The following is an 18,270-nucleotide window of genomic DNA, read 5'->3' on the forward strand; positions in this document are numbered from 1 at the left end:
TTTTCTTACACCTCATCAACAGTTACACCTGGCTTTTGCTCTTCAGAGGCACCTATGAATTAACTCAAGTCAACGTTAGTGATTCAGGTACAACCACTCCTCATTAAAACTGTATTGCAAGGGAACATATTTTGTATTTTATCTCCCCTTAAAGCATTAAGAAGTGGTGGGTGATTTGGAGGGCCTAGCTACTTTAGAGAATGAGTGTGGATCCCAGACATCCAAGTAACTCAGTGTAATGGTGTGAACAGTTGCCTGTGTAAAGAACCTGAGCTTGGCTCCAGGAAACCAGGAAACCGAGCTGTTATTTGGTTTCACAGGGATCAAAACACCTTCTCTGTGGATGCAAACACAAGGACTATTTCTGAAACTTTCCAAGTTCCCTGGAAAACCAAACCGTATTTTGGAATTCTCATTCTTGGTGTTTACAAGGAATGCTGTCCTGGATGCAGGATGTAGGCTGGATGCTGCTCCTGCTGTCCGAGACCCTTCCCACTGTCCCTCTCCAGTGCCTGCAGTGGCGTCGCAGTTCCTGCACCTGCCAGAAAGTGCCTGGGAGTTCTCCCAAGCGCAGCCCTGGGCTGGGGCGGCTCAGAGAACTTCAGAGTTTTTCAGCAGGATTAGGCTACTATACGCAGCAGGATTTTTCTTGAATTACCCACCTGCATGTCTTAGTATACACTTCCAGCCCCCCTACACACACACACACACACACACACACACACACACACACACCCCACATACCCCACACCCAGACACACACATATACCCCCAATGCCCCCCCCCTTTCCTGAACTCCTCTCGTTTCTTTTGGAAGCACTTCTTCACAAATACAGTAATTTGCACAGGAATTCTAGTTCTAAGGCCTCTTTTTAGGGAACTCTATTTAAAACAGGATACCCAGCCAGCCAGGTGTGGTAGTGGCTCATGCCTATAATCCCAGCATTTAGTAGGCTTAAGAGGGATTTCTGTGCGTTTGAGATCAGCCTGGGCTTCAGAGTGAGACCTTGTCTCAGATACCAACCAATCAATGGGAAACATGAAGAAAATCAGTATGTTAAGCAATAGATACATTTCTGACACTATTACCCCAAGTAGTGCCAGTAAATATGACTCAATCTAAGTGGAATCCTCCCCAAAATATATCTTAAGTACAACCAGAAGACTCTCCAACCTGCAAAACCATTCCACCTTTCCTCAGTCTCAAGCACACATTTAGATGCTTCTCCTGGGGGTTCACAGTGTTTAACAGGCTGTGTGTCTGAGTCACAAACCTGGACACTGTCTTAGCTATTGTTGTGACTTTAAATGAAACGACTTAATAAACATGTAAGAGTTTGATTCCTCTACTGCTGTGATGAGACACTGTGACAAAGCCAACCTGATGAGGTAAGGATTCCACTCACAGCACGGAGCTTCATCAAGGGCAGCCAGGGCAGGAACCCAAGCAGGACGTAGAGCAGGTGCTAAGGCATAGATCACATTGAAACGCTGCTTACTGGCTGGCTGCTCTGGTTGGTGCTCAACCTGCTTTCTTATACAACCCAGGATCACCGGCCCTGGGTGGCACTACCCATAGTGGGCTGCCCCCTCCCACATCATTCACCAATCAAGAAAATGTCTCACAGACAATGTTCACAGGCCAATCCAATGGAGGAAATCCCCCAATCAAGGTTCGCTCTTCTCAGGTCTGCCAAGTTGACAACCAAAGCTATCCAGCACACATGTGCTGTTTGTGTTTGCTCATTCCGGAGTCTCAGACCCTGTCCCTGTGAAGTGCAGACCAAGAAGCACTAAGGGCTGCTACTGTAATTTCTTGTTATATATTTCTGATAGTTTTAGAATCCTCGGAAAAACTGTAAAATATTAGAAGGTTGCAGTCCTGGTGCCTGCCTGGAGAAAGAAAACTGAGAACGATGTAGATGATGTCATTGGTTGCAGTCTATCACTGACAGATGGAAATTAGACTCTAGGTTCTAACTCTAGGCATAAAGCCATCTCTGGGGAGACCATTGCACCCTCATGATGCCATAGTTTTAGGGCAGAGCCCTGAAGGGGATAAGCCTCTTTTAAAAAAAAAAAAAAAAAGCTTCAGATCCTTTGATCTAGTAAATACTTTTATCTAACAGAATCATTATTGGTAGCTTCCTCATTTGTCCTGATTGAGGGGCAGTCAAAGGTCCTTCGGCTTGTGCAGAACCTCACACAGATTTCATTTATAAAGGCTCTCAGAGTTACTAACCCATCAGGAAAATGGCAAGCTTAAGCATATACTGCAGTCTCACCTGTCTGTATTGGAGGTTTGTAAGAAAGACAATGAGGTCCCGGAACTGACAGCATCAGCCAGAAGTCGAGAGAGAGAGAGAGAGAGAGAGAGGCGATAGTTAATCAACAAGGAAAATATGGCGTGTGGTCAATTCTTTGCTTTTCTTCTTGAGTTATTTTTCTTTGATTTCTTTCTGTCTTTCTAAACAGGATGAAGCGAAGGAAGTATGTTATCATGCTCCAAGAGGGACATGAAAATCTACCAGTATTCACCACACTGATGTCTGGACAATGTCTGGTTTGTCTTCTAAGAAGTAAGAGGAAACCACACACTGTAGCAGGAAAACTAAAGGTAATAGAAATTTGTCCAGCTTCTTTCCTCTTTGAGGATCTTGAAGAACCTTGTAAGAACAGTATAGGATTCTAAGAGAACAGAAACCTCATGGGCCTTGCTTACATTTGCTATGTTTGTTGCTTGGAAACTACTTGTGCTGTTTCTAGTATTGCAACTGGAAGCAGCACTCAGAACATTGCAATAAATGTTACACATCCCAATGAAAGTTTTGTAGACAGGGTCTGACGTGGTCCCAGTCCTAAACAACATTTTGATGCCCTTAATTTTTTAAATATATTCTTATGATGGAAGGTAACAAAATTGCATTCAAATTTTCCCAAATATTGTTCAAATGTGAATCATCTTTTTAAAGCCTCGCAGGCATGTGGCCTGAAGGCCAGCCTTGCCCGTGGCACAACTCTGTCATCCTCTGCTACTTCCAGCTGGGGCCTCAGGATTCTTCTTCACTTAATGCTGCAGACACAATGTAGCAGTTGATCAGAGGAAATAACTTAAAAACCTTAATGCCATTTGGTTTTATGAGTCTTAAGATGGAGCAGGCAAAGACAGTAGGCCACCCAGGGTAGCCTCAAACTCACTATGTAGCCAAGGATGGCCATTAACTTCTTATTGTCCTGTCTCTACCTCCCAAGTGCTGGGATTATAGACATGTATCACCATACCAGGTACAGTTTATATGGTGCTGAGGACTGAAGTCAGAGCCTTGCACATGCTAGGCAAGAACTCTATCAACTGAGTCACATTCCCAGCCCCAGAAAAAAATATAACTTCTTTTTTAATTTTTTCTAATTTTATGCAATATATTTTGATCATATTTAGACACACACCCCTACGTATACCCTCATATAATCCCCACGCTGGCTTTATATACTCTGGTGAGCCACATCCTTTTTCTAATTGCTATCATTACGTGAATGTTTACTATGTGCCAAGTACTATGCTCTGAAACTAAAAGACAATTTCATCCTTAAAGTAACATAGGAGATGATATTGGTTCATCATCTCTGTAGGTGTGACAGAGAAGTCCAGAAGAGCTGGGAAACTTGGTGAAGAACTGGAAGCTGGCTGGAAGCTGGAAATTGCCAGAGCTGGGATTCAAGGCACATTGTCTGTCCCTCCATCTATACTCTGAGCTGTTAGTCTGAAGAGAACTCAGAAGAGGTAGATAACAGAGCCTAGAAAAGGGATAAAAGCCACTGAATCAAATAAGAAATAAACTGAAAGAACAAGTAAGAATAGAAAAAAAAATCTGTATTTATGTTCATCTAGGACCATAGATAGCTCTGCTTTGAAAATGTCTTTGATCATATAAACATTTATGTACATATGTATGTACTGTATTATTTATTGTTAATGGTTATATATATATGTACATGTGTGTTTTTCCAGTTAACAATTTGTAGCAACAATGTGAACACAAGTGAACGTTTTTGAAAATACAAGAAAACATTCTAAGATTTGACCTTTTCCAGTTATTCCAATGGAAGTCCTCTTTCTGAAGGAGAGTGAAGGGTAAATGTCATCTGATGAGTCACAGACTACTGAAAAGGTTAAGGCAAAGCAAAGCATCACCATGCTTCTTTTAGCCCAAGACATGGTAATAAGGAACCTTAATTTATTCTGATTAAAAATTGTTCTTGTGGTGATTCGAAAGTCCATTTCCATGGACAAGAATTAGGACCAAAAATAGGTAGTGAAGTTCAAGACTCACTTCCTGACTGTCAACATCAAGGTTTTCTCTAGGGATATAGGAAAAAAAGAATTAGGATGTTCTTGTTTATTTCATAAAGGGCATGCTTGTCCACCCACCTTAGTTTGCTCTTCCTACAGTTCATCAGGAGATGACAACAGCCCATGGCATCAGAAAAAAAGATAAAGATTCTCTATATGCCAGGGACTATGGTCTGAATGTTTATGTCTGCCTCCCAAATTCACATTAAGATCTTAACACCAAGGGGAATGTATCTGAGATGGGACTTGTAATGGTTTATATTGTCAACCTGACAAGACCTAGAATCACCTAGGAAACAAATCTCTGGAGTTCCTAGAGAAAAGGAGAAATTGACCTGAGTGTCAACATTCACCTCTCTTCTTCCTGACTGGGGATACAATGTGGCCAGCAGGGGTGCTCACACCACCACAGCTTATGCACCATGCTGGACTGCAGCTTCAAACTGTGAGCCAAAGTAAAGTTGCTTGGTCAGGTATTTTGTCACAGCAACAAGAAAAGCCTCTAAAACAGAGCCTTTGGGAAGCACTAGGCCAAGAGGTTGGAGCATTCATGAATGGGATTCCAGAGAGCTGCATTACCCCATCTACCATGTGAGGGCAGAGCTAGAACAGGCCATCTATATAACAGCAAGTGGACCCTCCCCAACACAGAGCCTACTGGTGCCTTGGTCTTGAATGTATTATTGCCCTTCATAATAGTGAAAAACATATCTGCTATTTACAAGCTACTCAGTTAGTAGGAATGTTTCAATTTTATCCCAAACAAATTAAGACACATTTTCTCATGGTTTTCTTTCAGTGCCCCACACAATATTATAATTACTTATGAAGTCTTACTGTTACTATAAATATTTTGACATCTCACTAGATATAATTTCCTTTCCATTAAACAAGATGGTTGCTAATACATCATCTTCAAAAGAATCTAAAAAGTAAGAATTACCATCCTTGTCTTCTTACACCACCTATCAAAGAAATGGCTTCATATTTTTTAAAGCTGTCATATAGTTAGACAATATAAACTCAGTTGTATACAAATCTTGGTAAAAAAACGGATTCTAAAATCAAAGTTATTTTTGTATATATTATGATCACTTCACCCTGGACAAGATTTGAGCAAGATTTTGTCTGGAAAGTTATTTAGCTGTAGGAATACATGAAATACAGAAAATCAAAGTTATTTTTGTATATATTATGATCAACTTCACCCTGGACAAGATTTGAACAAGATTTTGTCTGGAAAGTTATTTAGCTGTAGGAATACATGAAATACAGAAACTTTTCAAAAGTTCTTTATGTGCCTAACACCTGAGCGTACCACAAATAAAAATACTCAGATTATGAGCCAATGTCTTACAGCATAATAGATATTTAGCTTAGTTTTCAACTCCATTGCATTTTAGGGTTCTGGGCTCTATTCCTGAAAAACCTTTGATTAATCTACCCATTAGAAAAACTGTGCTGTCCCATCAACAAATAGTGACCCCAAGGCTGTCCAGCAAAGCTGCTGGGGAGTGTAGCACAGTCCCAGCGAGCCCCATGCAGCACTCGGTGGGACAAGAAGGGTACAGAGAAAATGGAGATTCTAGCTGTCACATGGAGGCAGGTGACACTCAGAATACCACCTAGAGCACTGTTGGAGCAATAACCTCTGAGCCTGGGGCTCCCTTGATCTGAAGCTGGTAACCAGGCCAGGCAGTGATTCTGTCAGGGGATTGGTTGGTCAGTCTGTCTGGTTGACTACACTGACACACAGATTCTCTACTTTAATTGAAAACTTGGTCAAACAGACATAAAATGCTTTCCCTACAGAATCAGTTCTAGAAGGGTAGTGTTTATTACCTAAATAAAGTAAAAACCTTATTTCTGAGGTAATCCATCCACTTCACTGACTCAACCATTATATTTCCTATTCTCTCAAGAATTCCTTCAGTTATAGAGTCTTATCAGATTTGGCCTGTGTTGCCCAAATTCCCTCTGGGTCTCCTGTGCTATCAGACAAACCATATAATATATTTTATGTACATTTATTAACTTACAAAGGAATGAGAACTCAGTGCCTAGGCCCATGCCCCAGGCTGTGCGGCTCAGAGCCCGCCATATCAAACCACGCCACAAAAACCATAGTCCCTGCTAGCATTTGCTCATGCGTCAGGGGCCAGCGATCTGGCCCCAGGTCCACAAGAGTCAGTCCAGTCTGTCTTTGAGCTGCTGTGGCTGGCTACGCATTCCCTACACCACCAGCGCTACCTGCGGCTCCCAGCTTCCCGCCCAAGATGGCTCCAGCAGCTCCTTCATAGTCCATGCTCTGTGTCAGGCCCCGCCCACTTGAGGAACTAACCAATTGGGAGGCACCCTGGCTTGTTTCCAGCAGCTCCTTAGTCCACGCTCTGTGTCAGGCCCCGCCCACTTGAGGAACTAACCAATTGGGAGGCACCCTGGCTTGTGCTGTCCTCCCTCCCAATAAGGGCCTCAGTCTTTTCACTTGTTTGTGTGTGTGTGTGTGTGTGTGTGTGTGTGTGTGTGTGTGTGATGGGGAGGAGGATTAGGAAATGCTGCTTCAGAAGGCAGCACCAGGGCATATTGAGTATTTTAAGCTAAGAAATGACAGAAGTAGAACAGCTACGCTCAGCTTCCCCGAACCCTTCTCCTCTGACAAAGGCCATTGACCCTAGGAAGGATACAGTGACTCTGAGTCAGTCATCAACCTTTCAGTTGAAGTTCAGATGCCGTCCCACTGTGTAACTGTCCAGAAGACAGGCACATAGTTTTTTGTCTGTGTGTTTAAAAAAAGTACAAAAATGCAACAAAGGAGAATAGAGTGGCAGGAAGAAACAATGAGGAAACCCACGACTGTATATTTTCACACAGAATTACATGGTGGACCTTTTGTCAGTCTTTATTTTGTTTTGTTGTTGAAACAGGGTCTTACCAGGCCAGCCTTGAACTCAGAAAGATGAAATCTGCTTGCCTCTGCCACCTGAATAGTGGGATTAAAGTCAGGCCGAGAAGAGCATCTTTATCTCTTAAGACACAAAGAACCTGAGCAAACACACCTTGCTATGTTTCCTGAAGTCCATTGCCATTAGACCATCCTCTGCTGGGTTATATTTCTCCATAACTGCTCATTTTTCGTCAGTGTGAAATGTAGAAGTTTATTCTTTATTTCCGAGGGTTCTTGTGTCACAAATCTGTATGCTTTTCTCTTATTAACCTATCTTTCATTCCAGGAGCCTTAGCCAAGAATGTAGGATGAGTAAGAAAAAGGTATTCCTCCTATGCTCATCCACAATCAAATCAGACCTACTAACTCACAGCCCTTCTCACGTGAGGAAATCATCTACACTCCAAGAACGTCATTTTTCTCATTTCCAAAATGAAGATGCAGTTGTTATAAGCAAGACATTTGGGTAAATTTGATAATTTGTGATGGTTAGTTTTCATTGCCTTGACACAATCCAGAATCACCTGGAAACAGAGGCTCAGTGAGGGGTTGTCTAGATCATATTGGGCTGTGGGCATGTCTGTGGGGGATTATCTTGATGACATTAGTTGATATGGGAAGGCCCAGCCCACTGTGGATGGCACCATTCCCTGAGTGTGGGTCCTTGATTGTATGAGAAGAGGAAAGTGAGCTGAGTGTTGAGCACGATGAGCTCAGTTCTTTCTGTTCTTTACTGTGTGTGTGATCAGCTGTGTTAAGTTCTTGAGGCCTTGACTTCCTGGCTATGAAGGACTATACCCTGGAACTGTGAGCTAAAATGAACCCATTCTCCCCTAAGTTGCTTTTTATTGGGGTATTTCTCATAGCAACAAGAATGAAACAGACAGACGGAAAACACATTAGAGTCTGGCAGAAGGTACACGCTCAGCAAACATTTCTCATAATTGTCTTAAGTCTCATTTTCCCATTTGAGTGCAGGCATTTCGGTCTCTGGGAGTTTTATACAAGTGGTAGGTTCTGGTAATTTGTTCTATAGAACTAGTATATTAGCCTCTTGTTGCTGTGATTAAATACCTGACAAGAAGCAACTTCATGGAGGAAGGATTGGTTTGGGATCATAGCGTGAGGGAACATAATTCCATCACAGCAGGAAAAGCATGCTGGCAGGTGGCTCCTTGCCATTGGGAGCTTATCTACATACACCTCACATGCACTGGAACAAGAAGGAGAGAAAAAAATCAATGAGGAGCTAGAAACCTCAAGCCCACCCTCCAGGGACCCAGGGAAGAGCTGGGAAGTCCCACCCTCCAGTGACCCCCGCCCCCCACCTCCCTCAAGTTCCCACCTCCCAAAGGTTCTACATCTCCCCCAACCTGGAAACCAAATGTTCAAGCACATAAGCCTGCAGGGCCATTTCATATTCAAACCGTAACATCTAGTAAAACCATATTGAATTTATGCCAATTCTCAGAGTCAGATGAAATTAGGCAGTAAAACCATGCAGGGAAGCAGAAGAATGGCTTTTGGTGTGTTTACTGACAGTAAGTCTTCTGGGAAGAGGTAAAGAGAGGGCAGGTCTAGTCAGGAGGAAAGAATTGTTGATCGCAAAGATGTGTGTCACCAATCTCTCCTCCGGATGGTGCCCAACTTCAGAGAGGAAAGAGCAGCCGGGACAGGTATGTTTCAACTTTATTTTAACCAGCAAAGGTGACTGCACTGGGAATAAATGTCTTCTATTCACTATGCTCATAAGAGCCACGATTCTGAGACTTTCCTCATATTTAGGGCCACTCTGGCAATATGCCTTGAAGTTATTTTGAAAATCTTAATATACTTTGGTATATCTTTCAATTTTCTATTTGAAGGGAAATTAGAAGAGGTACCAGTCCAGCTGCCCTCTGAGGAGACATTTGGTCTCAGGAAATTCATTGTGAGTCATAGAACAGGAGCCACTTGGAGGGGCTGACTCTCTCCTCTAACCTGTCCAGTCAATTCATATTAAAGAAAGGGAATTCTGAACATCATTTCTGAAGACCCCTGGACTCAAGCCCAGACACTGTTCCATAATCTTAGCATAGAAGCCAGTCTCTTGCATAGCATAACACACAAAGTTACGGATGTTCCATTACTTTAATTTGCTGATTCAGCATTTTGTGTGAAGTTGATTTTTTTTTTTTTTGACAACTGCTGATTAAATATTTCCACACAACGTTTGAAATTGGACCTTTGCTACATCACTAGAAATTTCTCAGTTAGCAACACCCACAAATACAAAAGTAACTGAATATAAATTTCCATTGTATTTTCTGAATTGGTTATATAAATGTTTTCTGATTAAGTCAGACTTAGCACTAAACAGATTTTCAGTTACTATTTCATCTTTAAAGGGAAGTCAAAGATTTTCTTCTGTAACTTCTCTTTATTCAACCTGAAGCAATGTTTCTAGTTAATGCCCAGCATCATCTGAATATGGAGAGTCTTTGGATAAAAAAATGAACCTTCATTACAGTTGTTGTTTAAGATACTGTCTCACAGCATTAATACATAACAACTTCTTGGTAGATGTAAATCAATGCAAATTCTTCAATATAAATTTGGGGAGAAGAATAGAAAATACCAGGAATAACAAGTGCATACCTACAAATTCCCATAACACTGTTTCTCCCCTTAACTTTCAAAGGTTGAATGTGGGAGTTCACTGTCCATGTCTTCGGAAACAGCACAGAATTGTGCTATGCTTGAAACAGAGAATTACAGTGTTTGGAAGTTTGATACTTCTTTAAAAGTCCATATTTCAACAGTAATTTTTCAATAATAATTTAAATCATCATAAAAAAACTTTTGAGTGTTCACATTAGCTACAAAAGAAATAGCGCAAGCATGTTCTGTATGCGTGTGCACACAATTACACACACACACACACACACACACACACACACACACACACCTGGACCATGTTTCCAGGGGTCAGCAGAGAAAACACATTTTAATTGTTAAGCATAATATTTTTAAAGAAGTAAGTCAGAAAATTGAACATAGAGGTAATCCCATGTTAGCTTTGTTTTGTTATGTTTTTTAGACATGGTCTCATGGAGCCTACTTGATCTCACTATGCAGCTAAGGCTGGCCTTGAGCTCCTCAACCTCCCTCCATCTTCTAAGTGCTGGGGTTTTAGGTATTGTTCACCACACTCAGCTGTAAAACCCTTTGCTCCAAGCAGTACCAATTGTATTCAGTAGATAGATGGTGATACACAGAATTCTCTAAATAGATCATTTTCTCCCATATTCCAGGGCTCAGAGTCAACAGCAGGAGAAGGACGATACCTGAAGTCACTTTGTCAGGGGACCAGACAGGACGTGATATAGACCCGATCCCTTCTGTCTGGGGCCAGTCCCAAGCAGACCCTACTTGATATATCCATGGGCACCCTAGCTACTCAACCCCAAGAAAGCAGTTCAGAAAACAAGCACCAAAGGACTAGGCAAACAATCATCATAATCTGCAATCTTTAGCCTCAACAATGAAGTTTAATCACAAAAGCATTGATATTAGGACTCCAGATGATCCAAGTTACCATTTAACCTTTTCATTTTTGTATAATTGGCACTTAAAAAAATAAATCAGAAAATAATATGGCTTCAAGTGGACAAATAAATATGAATTTCTAGGAAAGTCTTTGCATTATCTGTGGCTTTCCTCTTGTTTTGGCTCCAACGACAATTTCTCGCCAAGTTTTTTAATAAGTTCTGCTAGATCTTCTGTGTTCTGAGATTTTTCTTCCAGGAGTTCATAGCGGAGACTTGAGATGTCTTGCTTAATTTCCTTCAGCTCTCCTGTGAAAAGCAAGAGGAAAAAGAAGTCAACTGTAAACACAACACACAAAGAAACCAGTGATTCTGGGTAGGATGAAGTCGGCTTGAGTGCATTTTGAACCTTTTCAGGGGAAATAACTTTCTAATCAGGGCAGGTTTCTATTTTGTTTTCAGGTAAGTATTTTGGTGACTGAAGTGATTCTAGCAAAATCTAATGATCTGCTTCAAAGACACTGAAAAAATGGTGGTGAATATTACAGGGTTGGGCTGGCATCCCCTTGCCTTCCCCAGCTACCTCCTCCAAGGTCCCATAAAAAATGATAATGTTTTATCTAGTCCATGAAATCTGCAGGGAAATAATCTGTTCTCTATTTCATGTACTGATTGCTTCTGTGAAGACTCATGTTGATTGTCAACTTGGCAAGATCTAGAATCACCTAGGAGACAAGCCTCTGGGTATCTCTATAAGGGAATTAACTGTGACGTATTGGACTAACTGAGGTAGGAACATGTATCTGAGCCATGAACAGAACCGTTCCATGGGTGAGGTCACTCCCTCCCTCCCTCCCTCCCTCCATCCCTCCCTCCCTTCCTTCATTTCCTTCTTTGTTTCTATGTTTCTTTCCTCCCTCTCTCTTTCCCTCTCTCCCTCCCTCCCTCTCCCTCCCTCCTTTTCTTCAAGTTGCTTTGTGAACATTTCTTCACAGCAATGGGAAATGTTACTAGTACAGATGGAGAGCTCTTGTTCTATACACCTCCCAAGGCTCATCATCCACACTGCATGTTTCCAGCCCTTCCTCAGCTCTGCATCAGGACCTGAGTCCTGGCTCTGTCCTTGTGTTCATCTCACCTTCGTTCACTTCATCGCTCTCCTTATCGATCTGGGCTTGCAGTACATATCTTTTAATGAGTCTCTTCATGATTTTCTAGACAGGGAGAAGAGAAATCCATTTCAGTATAATGCTCATGAAAAATCTCCCATTTGGAATAGCTTCTAGTCTCCCTTCCTTTATAAGTAATGGCCACCAAAGCTCAGGTAAGACTTATCCCACCAGAGGGCATGCCTCTATACCTGATTTTTTGTTGTTTGTTTTTAATTTATTTTATTTTATTTTATGTGTATGACTGTTTTGCCTGAGTATATGTAAGTGCACCCGTGTCATGCAGTGCCCACGGAGGACAGATGAGGGCATCAGATCCCCTGGAACTGGAGTTACAGACAGCTGTTAGCCTCCATATGGGTGCTGGGATTCTCACCTAGGTCCTCTGCATGAACAACCAGTGCTCTTAACTGCTGAGCCATCTCTCCAGCCCCTGCATCTAAGTATTATGAAAGCAACTGCCACATTACTTGGGCAAATGACTCATAAGTTAATTCTCAAGGAAAGAATGAGTGTAGAGCAAATTTCTAGTTCTTTACACCCATTGCTTGGATAATTTGAAAAGCATTAGAGCACGACAGACTGCTTGTCAGATAGGTTAAAGATTTGTGCAGAACTTCATACGGAAATAAGGAATTGAACAACGTCCAGTTGTTATGGCCCTCACTCTACCAGGAAATGTGACCACTTCTGACTTTATAGTTGCCTTAACAACAACTAGCTTCATTGTAGTAAAGTTATCCAGTTACTGGGTTTGTATATATTATAAATCTATTTTTAATGAAAATCAACCAAATCTTACCTTACAAAATTAAATGGTGAACAGTAGGATCTATATTCAAAAAACCATCTAAGGATATAATTTGGTGCATAGATGAGTATGTTCTTAGTAGTGTTACTTACAATAGCAGAAAAAGAAACTTTAGATGCCCATAAATGGGGAATTATTTAATATATTATATGTCTATTGAAAGGAATACAGTATATCTATCCATTAGCAGTAGTAGAAATATATGGTGGAGAGCGAAAAGCACATGCTACAGAACTGTTCCTGGCCTTCGATTCACTAATTCATATAACATTCCAAATACACATATGGAACATTAACATGTGTAAAATTGTACTCATGCATGTTCAGGTATAATCATTGGATAGAGGATTCCTAAGTGACTAGTCTTGGTTTCTCGATGGTAGAATATGAGGTGAATTTTGCTCCTTTTGTTTTTTTTAAAAGCATTTTAAGAGTTCAAAATTTTTAATTATGCATACATGTGTGTCCAGAAAGGGATGTCAGATCCCCTCAAGCTGGAGTTACAGGCTTAAGGTGTCCTGTACATGTACAGGTACAATGTACCTCCAACTGTGGGTGGTCAAACTTGGGCTCTCTGCAAGACCAATATGCACTCTTTTTTATTGTTGTTTTGTTTTGATTTGTTTGTTGGGACAGGGTCTCACTATGTAACCCCATCTGGCCTAGAACTCACTGCATAGACCATCCCAGGTTGGCCTTGATCTTAGAGCAATCCACCTGCCTCCTCACACTGGGATTAAAGACTGTGGACTGTCATGCCCAGCACATTCTTAACTGTTAAGCCATCTCTCCAGGACCATCACCCCAAAATTGTTTTTATTTTTAATTACGTGTATATGTGGGGGGGAGGGGATAAGTGCATGTGTGTGTATGTGCCTCAGAGGCTAGAAGAGGGAATCAAATGACACGGATCTGGAGTTCCAGGCAATTGCAAGTCACCTCACCCAGGTGCTGGGAACTGAACTAAGGTCTTATGCATGAGCAGTACCTGTTCTTAACCACTGAGCCATCTCTCCAGTCCCTCTGTGGTTTTTTTATGAGACCAGCCTTTGACAGTGAGTCCAGGCTCTAAGCTGTATGATTATCTACTTACACATTCAGCACTTAGTGCCTAGCACAGGGTAGTAACTATATAAATACGCTGTGAATGAATTCATCCTTCTGATGAGAAAACATTCTAATATATTTCTCTTTAACTTAATGAAGCCCAGATTTTGAGAATCTAGACATTAAAAGGAACTAGCCTTATGTCTTGACAAGTTCAAGCTTACCTGATACTGCCTTGGAGGATTGTTGAAACTATTTAGATGAAAGTCTTCTGAGATTCTTATACTTGACTGTTTATTGTGTGCAAGCTGTAATTGTAAAAGAATTAGAAATTCTTAACTTTTCTTTTAAATAGTGTGTGAGAATACAAATTATGTAAGTGAGATAACAGTCTCCTGTATATAGATAGACACATCTATATGTATAGAGCTAGAGCTACTTAAATTTCCTTAATATTCTGCCTTCCAAGACAAAATAAATTTAGTACTTTGGGTCTGTTCAATCCCTCCATAACTACTAGAAATTACATGAGGAGCCTATTCTTCCTGGTTCTTAACCAGGTCCTAAGAGTCATGTTGTAGCCTTCTGTCAGATATGAGTGTCATAAAGAGGAAGCAAATACACTGGGGGTGTTGGGGTCCTGGTTCCAGTCCATTGGTGATGGGTCAACCAACCTTTGATTAGCTGTAATATCCCCACCTACCATGGAGTCTGATGTGGAACCTGAAGAAACACTAGGGGAGAGACTTTGCCACCAGATAGAGTTCAGGTGCATGGAGGCTCTAATTAATCCTTCGGAATATGGGGCTCTGTACAGTCTTCCATTTCAACACTTTTCACTAAAATTCCACCATGGCAGCACTTTGCGGGCAAAGGATAAAGAACTGTAGCAACAAACAGTAAACATGGTGACTAGCCACATTAGCATGCCGAGAGATTGACTGAGAACATTTTAATGCTTTTTTCTAGAGGGAAAATTGGGGTTTTTTGCAAAAAATATGAGAATTTCAGCAAAAAGTATACTTTTACACCTGTATGTCATGAGAACAAACTGTCTTTCAAGAGAAGAGGAACCCCAAGGCTGTTTGGAAAGACATACATGATTACATTTCCTAGGGACATTTCATGGTTATCAGAAAAGACCAGTGAAACCCAATTAAAATCCTTGCTTTAGTTTCCTATTGTGCTGATCATTTTGTGCCAATATGCCCTATTAAAACAGCTGTGGTCATCACACATTTTTCCATCGAGTGAACATGCATTGGGGGTCTTTTGCATGTAGACTGCAGTGTTGGACTCAAGGACAGGCATAAATAATTATGACCCTATAATCATAAGATAACTACAACAAGACTGATAAGAGCTATGAAGACAATATATAAATTTGAAAATATTCAGATAGTATTTTGATAGGTCTTTTTTTAAACTCCCCCCCTTTAAAATGTGGGAAAAAATATATATTATAGTTTATGTTGCCTTTCAAATCATTCAGATAAAATGACACAATTTACCCAGTTGACCAAGAAGATGCAGGGACCGTGCTCTGAAAGAGCACCCGGTGGGAAGGTGAAGTCAGATTATAACATAGTTCTGTCCCACAGTCACTGTGGAATACTACGCATAATGCTTAACCTTGATATCAGCTCCTCTGATAACAGAGTAAGAGGTCTACTTTATGTTCACTGCCCCTTACTATTACATGAATTAATGAAATGCCAGGAAACTTCAACACAGCATCTCCAACATTTTATAGTATAACAAGAGCATTGCTTTTCAACTATGATTTATACCTAAAAACATCATTAGATGGGGAGCTCAGGTTCAAGTTCACATTCACCCCCATGACATCTCAAGTTATGACACAGCATGGAGAGTCAGCATAGGTTCATAATCAGAAAGTAGAAGTCAAGCTAAAAGGAATCTTTGTAATTTATGCCTTTGATTTATTTACTGCCTATAGAACTCATGATCATAAATCATTATTTTTTCTTTTATTAGAGGCCAAAAATACCTCCATCAGGAAAATGTTAATCAATCATGAAAGTGAAAAGTTCTGCTACTTTGGAACCTTTCAGAAGGTGAATCTGTGGTCTATAATACTTAGATATGATGGTCCTTCCCCTTTAAGGCAGTTTCACAGCACATGGGGCCAGTAGAGACAATCTTTTCTTTTAACCTAATATTTTGTGAACATCACAAAAGTAGGTTTTAATTTGCTCTTTCCTAACTGAAGGCCTTTGTGTTTCCCATTCCAATCCTTTAAGGCTTTGCTTTCCTGCTTCATGGCCTGGCTGAATTGTTCAGTCATATCACTGGGATTTTAACTTAAAGCATAAGCTCTTCAGACAAGCTTTTCTGCCAACCCATGAATAAACAGATCCTGAGCTGGCCAGGCCATTTGTTTTCTCTATGATACTTGTCAGCATTATCAGTGATGGTCACACATGGCTGGGCTGCACGCTTTATGCCCATACTCTCCTAGGCTCTGAAGAAGCTTATTCCAGGATGCCTCCTGCCAGAACTGGGATACAGCAAGGCCCAAACATTGTTTGTACAAAGAATAAAGTGATGACTGCTTTCTCGTCACTAACGGAGTACACTGGGCTTGTGAATACTTTGTTATGTTAGATGTGTAGGATATGGGATCTTGAGCCTGTTGGTTCCTTAGCTTCACAGTAAACATACATTTGAAATAGGAAATATTTGTAAGGCAGATGCCTTACAAATTGAAACAGATTGGATAGCACAGAAAAGACAACAGTGCCAGAAAGGCATAAGCTGCTGTCCAGTTTGCATGAGGGTGTGTATGGATACAAATTCTCTAGGGTGCCAATCCTGAGGCTTTGGGGACCTAAGCTATAGTGTGTTCATACAGTCCCCCCAAAGCACTGTGTTCTCCCCATCACACACCCAGTGGACAGAGTAGTGGTTTCTCAGTATCTTGGCCTGGAAAATTCTTTGGTGTGGGGAACGTCCTGTGCCCAGATATCACCAAATCAAATGCACTGTTGTGGGGAGGGCCAGCAGCAAATCACACCTATCTGGGAGCCACTAACAGAGTTAATGGATCACGAGTCAGCTGCTATTCATTCATTTAAATCATTTCTGTGACTAGTTCTGCTTTGAAGTATCATGTTTGGAACATAAATATATTATTTTGGCCAAAACATCTAGTCAGTTTCTAATACATTGTAGCAATTCAACAAATACTTCCTTAAAAGTTGAGCAACACTGAAACATATTCAGCATGCAAAGAAGCACTGTTACCACTTGGTGGCACAAAATCCTAATTTATCATTGGTCAGGCTGCTCGGGGTTTAAAACAGAGTTGTGGTGGTAACATTTTTGCACTTTTGTTCTTAAGGGGAATTCAGTTTGCAAGTGAATAATATTTAAAATTTAGCGTTTCTGACACAAAGGACTGAATGCAAGCTTTGTTCTTACTAATCTATAAATATGCACATTTTAATTCTGATTGAAGAATTGACTGCTCTTTTTTTTTAAAAAAAAACACTTCTATTATGTTTTCTACATTTCTTGGCAGTGCTGGGGATCAAACTCATGGCCTAGGCAAATGCTACTATGCTGTCAAACCATATCCCAGGCCCATTCATGCATTCTTTATGATTTTTCTCTTTAATTTCCTTTGTTTTGGTATTAGCATTTCTTACCCTAGAGGCTCATTATGAGGAGAGTGAGGAACACCAAATATCATTTTTGTTACTCATTTAGAGAAAGACGTAAGCCCGTCTTTTAAATGGCTTACATTGCTGGACACACAAATCGTTCTGAAAGTCTCCCATTCCTTATAAGTATTAAATGTCCAGGAGTCAGGCGTAAGCAATGGACTAAAAAGATTGAGCCACTATATTCAGTCCCCAGAAAACAGAAATGTGGGAAGGACCTGCAGGGGACAGGCTGATAAACTTCTTTCTCTAGAAGTAAGTAGGCACAGACTTAAATTTTGATTCTGTCACTTGTCTAAAATTGGAATTCAGACACTTCGTCTGCACGTCTCAGATTCCTCAGGCACAGAATAGAGGAAATAACATGCCTACCTCCTGGCTAATATGAACATGAGAAAGAAAGATGCATAGAATCTCCAGCCTAAAATGGTCAGCATGCTGCCATTGCCAATATCTGCTATTATTGTACAGAGCGAAAAACATCTACTATGTGGTTTTACGTCTGTTTCAGAGACGGTGTTGATCTAGTTGACGCACACTGGAGATACTTTGCCAAATGTTGCTTTTGACTGATGTGCGCAAGTCCATGACTAAGTCATTTACAGAATTAAATGAGCAATGTAAATTCCCAAAGTCCTGTCCTGTGCTGCCTGCCTTCCTTCCTTCCTTCCTCCTTCCTTCCTTCCTCCTTCCTTCCTTCCTCCTTCCTTCCTTCTTCCTTCCTTCCTTCCTTCC

General features: G+C 40.9%; 1 protein-coding gene across 2 annotated transcripts in view; it reads right to left on the reverse strand.

The window, feature by feature from the left end:
• Nucleotides 1-9,424: 9,424 nt before the first annotated feature.
• Trpc6 (transient receptor potential cation channel subfamily C member 6) overlaps nt 9,425-18,270 on the reverse strand; it is a 132,295-nt gene continuing 123,449 nt past the window's right edge. Inside the window, exons 10-12 of one of the 2 annotated variants that reach the window (XM_008848673.2) lie at nt 14,074-14,157; nt 11,961-12,036; nt 9,425-11,131 (exon numbers count right to left, since the gene is read on the reverse strand). In XM_008848673.2, coding sequence (XP_008846895.1) covers nt 10,980-11,131; nt 11,961-12,036; nt 14,074-14,157 — 312 coding nt within the window. In that variant the 3' untranslated portion in view covers nt 9,425-10,979. The remainder of the gene's footprint in view (nt 11,132-11,960; nt 12,037-14,073; nt 14,158-18,270) is intronic. The other variant, XM_008848672.2, reaches the window with a different exon arrangement.

This window comes from Nannospalax galili, unplaced genomic scaffold (assembly GCF_000622305.1).
Source record: "Nannospalax galili isolate Female #2095 unplaced genomic scaffold, S.galili_v1.0 scaffold824, whole genome shotgun sequence".
Classification (NCBI taxonomy): Eukaryota; Metazoa; Chordata; class Mammalia; order Rodentia; family Spalacidae; genus Nannospalax; species Nannospalax galili.